Below are 8327 nucleotides of genomic sequence, written 5' to 3'. Positions count from 1 at the left end.
TCAGTAAGAACAATTGCTCTAATTTCTCATTTTATCTAGTCAAATAGACGTACTTGAGTTAATCCAATATTCCCTTCACACTCAGAAGCATGCCACAATACATACAGTATAGCCATATTTATACAAGTATTTTTTTTCGAATGTTTTGTGCTTACTGATCCTGATATCCATATTTGATGTGAACTGTAATCCAGTTAGAAACATAAGAGAATGGTAGTATCGTCAAATTCCATTAAAGTAGATGGTGTCCGTATCGGACGTTTCTTTTTGGCTATGTTAGAATTTTTTACGAGAATTGGTTTGCATTTGTCTGTTTAGAAATATCTATAGACAATATTTACCATGTTTGTGCATCTTTTCATAGTCCATGTTTGTAAATACTCTGCAAATGAATTATTCTCATCTTTTTAAAGGTTTGCATTTGTTGGTTTCAGGCACAATCAAATATAATATCAAAAGAAATTCACTCTGTCAACATTGATCCATCATGCTCGTATCAGTTAGCATTCCATCTTGATGATGGCTGGTAGGTCAGATGAGCAGTCTTCATTTTTTTCCACTTGTTTAGTGTTAAGCTTATATGATAATAACTTCCTTTTCTGAAATCAGTATTGACAAAGTTTCAAGTTTCTTTTTGTATATTATTTCAATTCTTTTACTATTTTAAGCTGAACTACAATAGATTTATCTATATTTTCTTTAGGCTAAATATTGAAAACCCCCCTTTGGCTAACTTTTATGCTAATCTTGTTTGCTATACAGGTCTGGAATTTTGAACACAAATAGCCTAAATGTGACACATGTGCACTGCCCTCCTCCTGCTTGGTTGTAAGTGGAGTTAAAAAAATATTTTTAAATTGAAAATACTTATTTTTTCCCCCTTCATCTTGTCTTATTTTGGAAGTTGCTTTTGCATATTTTGTAGTCACCAAAGCAATCTGTTTGATTTTGTTGTGGAACCAGGGATGGTATGGAAATACCTCGTCTTTCCTCGAGCTTGAGAAGACCTGCTTGGCTGCTCTCATGTTCGGTAAGACTATTAATTATTTGTATCCAAAGGAGTCAAAGAAGCAGTTGCATGATGATAATGTCTCATTCATTTTTACTTAATTATATAACAATATATATATATATATATATCATATATATATATATATATCATATATATACTATATATATAATATTATATATATATGTGAAAACTTGTGTCAACTTAGTAGATAATGGGAAATAGTGTGTCCACAAAGTTTTTAACCACTCATATTGCCTAGGGATCCAATGTATTATTATAAAAAGGTGCTTTTATATTTTAATTAAAATGTGCTGGCTTACAAAACTTTGGTAGCACATCAACTTAAGTTGATAGGGAGTCTTGCCTAGATATATATATTATTATATATATATATATATATATATATATATATATATATTATATATATATATATATATATTATATATATATAATATAATATATAGAGAGAGAGAGAAACTTTATGTCAACTTATAGTAGTACCAATCCACCAAAACTATTCTATCCATTTGATGATACCTAAGGGGCAAATTCCATTTTTGAAGAGATATGAAGAGACTTTATAAATATATATGAGTGGATAGAAAGTTTGGTCGGGACAGAAGACTCTTGTCCACTTAAGTGACATAAAGTTCACCTCTCTCTCTCTCTCTCTATATATATATATATATATATAAATATATTTAATATATTACTATATATTATATATATATATACACGGTTTTTCTATAGAAATGCTCCATGGGCACTCTATAAGAAAGGAGAGGATTAGAGAGAAATGAATGAAGGAGCGCGCGGGTCCCCTGATTATGCATTGGGATCCTCTTAATCATTTCATTTCTCTCATATCTCTCTCCTCTCTTATAGATGCTGCCCATCGGGCCATCTATAGAAAAACCGATATATATATATATATATATATATGTATATATATAAAAAGAATAATAGTGGGACCCATTAAATAGTGAAAAATATAGCCCATGCTCCTGCTGAGGAATGCAGGAGCTTCTCCTATCTCAACTCTGGACATTGCTAATGACCTCAGCATGGCCTCAATACCGTGTTAAGAAATACCCATTTCAACTTAATACCCTCAATTTCGTCATTTTGAATTTTTTCTTTCATACTTGGGATATCCCGTGGATATCATAATCTGAATGTAAACACATGTTTGCATTTTGTTATTTGACCGTCAACTAGTAGTGCTCTGAGATGGACACATTTTCTTGTGCAGATATATGCCGTTGGTTCTACCTGTGGTAAAGGAATTCATCTGCTAGATTTCTTCCCAGATAGAAGCTCAGCTTGCCATGTGGATTTCATGTAAGCTAAACCAAATGATCTTGTGTGTGAAGTGCCTCCTGTGTGTGAAGTGCCTATTTATAAATATTCTCTTACCTGCTTTTCATCTTGGATAATTATAATAACTAGGTACAATTACTCTACATGTATATGTTCTATAGATGTAATTATCATGTAACATGTTTTTTCCTTGGATTCTGTATGAAATAGACATTGTCTTTTGCTCGTGAACTCACTCATTATTTCCACCTCGCAGTGGGGATTTAGAAACTCTGTCCAATGAAAATAAACAAACTGCTAGGAACAAATTTTGCACTGTATCAGAATGTGTTTTGGTTTGTGCTGCGCATCCCATCAATGGTACCATCATAGCTGGAACGAAGGTATGTTTTTCATTCCAAATCAGTTTCTACTAAAGTTAGAGACACAATTAATGAAAATTTTGTGAAATTTGTGGTTCCTTTATGCTTTGTGCTTCACTGGGTTGACTCTCATCTTGTTACACTCACATCCTGCTAAACATGTGGTTCCTTTATGCTTTGTGCTTCACTGGGTTGACTCTCATCTTGTTACACTCACATCCTGCTAAACATTACCACTTGATAGTTGCTTATGAAACGTCCGTTGACTCTCATCTTGTTACACTCACATCCTGCTAAACATTACCACTTGATAGTTGCTTATGAAACGTCCCTGTAACAACATGCTTAATTTTACCTTTAAAGAGAAAAAAATTGAAATGTTCTCCATTTTTAAATGAACCAAAATTTCATCTTCTGGGACATCTTTGCTCCGCATAAACTGGCTTGCTCTTTCTTAAGTATGATTACTCACATGACATGCCACATTTTCTGGTTCAGCATTCTTCACTGCTGATGATTTCACATAGGCATCAGGCTGACGAGGACCTGGATCGAACTACCTGAAGGCTGCCAAACTAAATGTGCTTATAAAATTTCAAGTTCATACTGGCCACTAAGTAACATGAAGTTCAAGTAGTTTGTGGATCTCTAAACAACAATTACAATGACAGCTCGGAAGGCATCTAGTCCATCTATTTCTTTCATTAGTTGGATGGCTGTTTAGCTGGAGAAAGAGTTCCAGAACAAGCATGAAGCAAATATTATTCAGGAAGTCAGCTTTGCAAATTCTTTCCATGCCATAATAAAATCATGATGATTCTACTTCAATTTGCGTCTCAAGTGCAAGTAATCCTAGGAAAATTTTGTGTTTGTGCCTAAGATCACCAAGGTATCCTTCAGCTTTCTATACGCTCACTTGGCGATTGGAGTAGAAAAAATTGGGAACTGGTTTGGTGGATCTACAGGGTCAATATTTACGAGAAGTATTGTCTGTGTACTAGTCATTTAGTTTGCCTGTGTGGAGCATTTGTGAACATAATACTATAGCTTGTATTGAAGCATGTCCAGATCTATGTTGTGCTATAATGTATGAATAGAAATATTCTGAAAGACAAGTTTTGACATTGGAAATATAAACTCATGGGTCTCTCAGCAAACAATTTCAGCTTTTCTGATGGTAGAAATATAATTTTTGTATTTTATCTTTTAACTTCAAAGAACCTAACCATGTGATATTGGTTGTCAGGCACAAATTCACTATTCAAAAGTTGTCCCTTTTGATCAGGCATTGTACTTTAGCGAAACCAAAAATTTAACACTTCCTTCGCATTCATAATCAGGACACCAAAGAGGATCACTGTGGTGACTCGTCATCAGCGATAGACTGGCTTATATGGCATTGTGCTGCAAGAGTATGAAATATTGTCCTTCAATGCCTAATCAATAGCTAATGCATCTGGTATTGCTTCCAGGCCTACAAATCTTGTAATGTTCACTTAGAGATCAAGCCATCTTGAATTGAAAATCTCAACAAAAGATAACCCATTACGAAATTTAGCATCCACTTTTGGCTAAGATTAGATAATCTGATCGGATGCGGATCATCCAAATCTGATATTTCTCCTCTAATGCACCAGATCTTTCGCTTCTCATGAGTTGGGGATGAAATTATGTTTTTCTCCCTTTCCCTGAGTTGCAGAGAGGTAACACTACAGCCAGCCCAATTTTGTCCGGTATTGGCAAAGTAATGGCAGTAACCATGTCTACAGATGGTTATGGATCCATATTGGGTAGGGTTATGGATCCATATTGGGTAGGACTTTTGCTTTCAAGTAATAAGTTTAGAAACATTTCATTCATGCAGAAAATTGATTCACACCTGGGATATGAATGGTAATAACCAAAAGAATGAACAAGTTCAAGATCATAATACCCGTACCAATCGTCCTAATTAAGCACTTATTAGTTTGCCTCACTAATTCAAAGCGAGATATAAACTTTGAAAAAACGGAGGGACGGATATCAATAACGCTCACAGAATATGCGAATGAAATCGACATGAAAAACCCAGAGCCAAATAAATAGCATTGGCTAAAACTTAAAAAACAAATAAGTAAACCACAAAAAGAAGTTTAAGCTAACTAGACATTCAGTGAGTAACTAGAACTTTCCAAGAAACAGCTGCACTTGGAACTGTGTACTGTACAGAATACAGCTAAAATTATAGGTCCTTCTCAACTCTCAAGTAACAAGCTGTATAGGCAATATATACAGGTTTCAGAATACAGCTAAAATGTTTCATACACAGGTTTCAGAAACACTACAGAGGTCAGGTGAGGATTCAACAGAGACAGCATGGTAGAGTGATCCTTGAGCCAAATCAAACCGATAGTTGGAATTGGCGTGTTTCAAAGCAGCAATCACTAAAGTACACACTCATCTTATCATCATAATCAGTGCAAGAAGAAGGGTTTCTGTAAACTCCATGAAACGAAATGTTTCACTCATCTCATCGCATCGACATAAGAGTCTTCCTCTGCATGACCTCCCTCTTAGCAGTGACCTCCCTCCTCACAGACCGCTTCAACTCATTCTTCTTCACAATCTTCTCAATCTGATCAATAGACTTGCACAACTTTTCTTCAGCTTCAGTTCGCTTCTCGTTGCTGGGAGATGTATCAATCTCAGAAATGGAGCTGGAAGTGGAAGGGGTCTTCAATGGGTGCTCAACTGGAGAAGATGGAGGAATGCATGTGGTAACATGAAGTGGAGTGGAATCTATAGGAAGAGTTTGATCTGCGACACTGAGTTCTTGTGGACTCTCTTGAGAGGCTTCTCCGTTTCTGTTACCCTCTGCAGCCCTGGCCACCTGCACTTGTTGCCTTCTCTTCTCTAAAGCCTGCAAAAGATGAAATTATCAGAATTACAATTAACCTTTAAAAGCACTCCACTGAACAATGAAATAAAATGTTTCATTAGTAGAAATGCAATTAAAAGCAATGCCATATGCAAGGAACGAACTTATTCATAGTTATGATAAATCTAGTAACTAGATACTCAAATGGTCAGACCAATTTATTCATCATTAAAGATAACCTAATCTTCCAAAGTTATGAAATGTTATTTTTGATATAAAAAAAGGTATTAGTGTTCTTCAGAAGATTAAAACATCTGATCTCCTGCAAGTGCCCACAATATGCTCTCATAAATTGACTCCAAATGATATTTCACATATCAGTTAACATGGAAAGCGAAAATGTTAAGGCAAACATGCAAATCATATCTAGCTAGGCATTAATAGCATTATTTGAGAAGATATAAGGGCAAATTAAGAATAAGTAATATGTCTCATCAGCTAAACCCACGCCAAACTGCTAAAAAGATAGTTATTAAGAATGTATAGAGAAATTTTCTGGTATCAGCAGACTCTAATCCCAAATAATAAATGGAAAACAAATTTATGCAAACAGAATTGAAAAAAGTAAACTTTGAGGTAACCAAAGACACTATAAAACCATTATAAAAGAGAAAATCCTAAACTAAACCAGTTGGCAACAAGACCTTCAGCTATTATTCAACAAAGCTTGCAGCAAGTAGTCAATAATCTTTAATAAAACCATTGGAGAAAATTGCCTTATTATTCAGATGTACCATTAGTAGGTGATTATTAATTCTTAGTGACATACTGGAGAAATTAAGCAAATTTACCAAGAAACAAAAATGTAAATATGATACATCTGAAGATTCAACAGATTAAATCAGATAGAAAGTAGAAACCAGATTAGCAATAAATCACTAGATAAGCTAGAAGTTAAACATCCTTCAGAGTTCTTGCACCACAAACAGGATTTAAATTTAAGGTTCAAAGAGAAAAACTCTAACAAAAACCCTCCTCTAATTCAATAAAATTGTAGAAATTCTCTAGAAAACATCTGAAAATGAAAAGGAGAATAACATAGGTTTTAAAGAAGAGAAAAAACCTAATAACTTCCGCCCGAAACTCTAATTACAGTGATCGCCCTTAAATCCAGGAAACGGTCACACCTAGAAACATAGTAATGACCCAAAGAAACACTGAAAAATTGCTAAAAAGTAAATCTGCTATATCAAAAACACTATTTCTATAGTTCAATCAACATACTTAAAATACCTAAAAGTAAGGGTATATTGTAATAAACCCCATTCATCGATTACCAAAATCAAGAAACCTACTCATGTACTAAGTTAAACAATAAACCATAATCTATAAATTTCATCAAAATTGTTAGCTTGTGTTGTTATTATTTTAATAAAGGATAAATTTGAGGGCATGAAATGAATTATAAAGTCACTTATTATCCTTTTTTACTTCTATCTAATACGGGCTTCTTGAAAACTTCAGATGAAGAAGTTTTTCTTGCAATTTACATTAAAAGTGATTACGATCCAGAAAAAAATTTAGAAATTTCTTACATTGACGATGGCAGTGATGTCCCTCAACGGCGTCCTAGGGTACCACTCCGGCAATGGGCTCTTCCTCACCCTAACCCTCCTCCTCCTCCACAATGGTGACGATTCCAGGTAACCTGCTGGTGGTATGTTCTCCTTATTATCCTCCGTCGCTCTCGACATCCTCCGTGTTGTCACCGCCGCTGCTGGTGGGTCCACCCTCCTGACCCACAATCTCCCGCCCACTTCACTTCTCCGCACCAAAATCCCTGTCGCTTCTGGCATCTTTCACTGGAAAGACAAGAAATCAGTGAAATTACAAGAAAAATATATGTTTATTACAAAAAGAAGAAGAAATGATGCATCTATCAGCACAAACGCTAGAAATTAATTTAAAAAGATAAAATCTGACAAAGAACAAAATAACCTCCATCTACGAGAGGAATCTCCCTAAGAACTCTGATTACAGTGATCACCCGGGCAAACGGGTTAAACCCAGAAACATATCAAAGATTGAAAAAACGAAAAACAAAATCAGCGAAAATTCAAGATAAAGAGGAATTTTTCATTAAAAAGAAAAAGAAATTGACGGTCCAGCATAAATTCAAGGAAATGCTAGAAATTACTCTACAAATGATAAAAACTAATCTACATAAAAATAAAGAGGTATTTTCATTCAAAGAAGAAGAAGAAATGGCGATCTGTTAGCATAAAATTCACGAAAACCAAGAAATTACTCTACAAAATAATAAGGGAAAAACCTGCAGCTAAAAAAGAGAGGGAAAAACCCTAAGAATTCCCCCCCAAAAACACTGATTACAGTAATCAAGAAAAGGAGCGACTTTTAGACTAAAAAAATAAGTAGAAAATGACGATCTATTACCTTGATTAATTGCTGTGGATGATTTCTTCGACTCAGAAATTGAGAGATGCCTGCGTCTACATCGATCAAGAAATGAGAGGGTTTCAGAGTTTAAATAAGAGGGGGTTGGGGGCGGTGACGGGATCCGGAAAAAGAACGTTGGGATCATGGCAGTTCGGGGTCTGGTCACCGCTTTTTTCGAATATTCAAATTTTGTGTTTGGGCGGACAAATTGAATTGACGGTTATGCCCAGCTCTGTGGGAAGTGCATAAATGGGAATTATGGGATGATGAGAAGTATACGACCGTTGAAATAATTAATCACTGTAGTGGGGGTAATTCG

At 35.0% G+C, this 8327-nt stretch overlaps 2 protein-coding genes across 2 annotated transcripts in view; one reads left to right on the top strand and one right to left on the bottom strand.

Moving 5' to 3' along the window:
* The window catches only part of LOC109837419, a 31118-nt gene extending 27274 nt beyond the window's left edge, over positions 1-3844 (top strand). Inside the window, exons 13-18 of the mRNA XM_020405689.1 lie at positions 435-526; positions 763-828; positions 964-1030; positions 2265-2353; positions 2589-2715; positions 3193-3844. Coding sequence (XP_020261278.1) covers positions 435-526; positions 763-828; positions 964-1030; positions 2265-2353; positions 2589-2715; positions 3193-3258 — 507 coding nt within the window. The 3' untranslated portion in view covers positions 3259-3844. The remainder of the gene's footprint in view (positions 1-434; positions 527-762; positions 829-963; positions 1031-2264; positions 2354-2588; positions 2716-3192) is intronic.
* Positions 4862-8105, bottom strand: LOC109837348 (protein POLYCHOME-like). The gene is made up of 3 exons (XM_020405587.1): positions 8006-8105; positions 7147-7413; positions 4862-5593 (listed from the first exon to the last, which is right to left on the bottom strand). Exons 2-3 carry the CDS (start codon positions 7405-7407, stop codon positions 5204-5206), a joined length of 651 nt encoding a protein of 216 aa, XP_020261176.1. The 5' UTR covers positions 7408-7413; positions 8006-8105; the 3' UTR covers positions 4862-5203.

Source organism: Asparagus officinalis, chromosome 1 (genome assembly GCF_001876935.1).
Source record: "Asparagus officinalis chromosome 1, Aspof.V1, whole genome shotgun sequence".
Lineage (NCBI taxonomy): Eukaryota > Viridiplantae > Streptophyta > Magnoliopsida > Asparagales > Asparagaceae > Asparagus > Asparagus officinalis.
Note: the sequence above shows the minus strand (reverse complement) of the source record. Positions and strands in the feature narration are given on the sequence as shown.

Coding starts and splice junctions, on each gene's coding strand:
- LOC109837348 (XM_020405587.1), bottom strand. CDS start 7,407: ATGCCAGAAGCGACAGGGATTTTGGTGCGGAGAAGTGAAGTGGGCGGG. Junction 5,594..7,146: donor ACATCACTGCCATCGTCAAT/GTAAGAAATTTC, acceptor CATCTTTTGCAG/GCTTTAGAGAAGAGAAGGCA.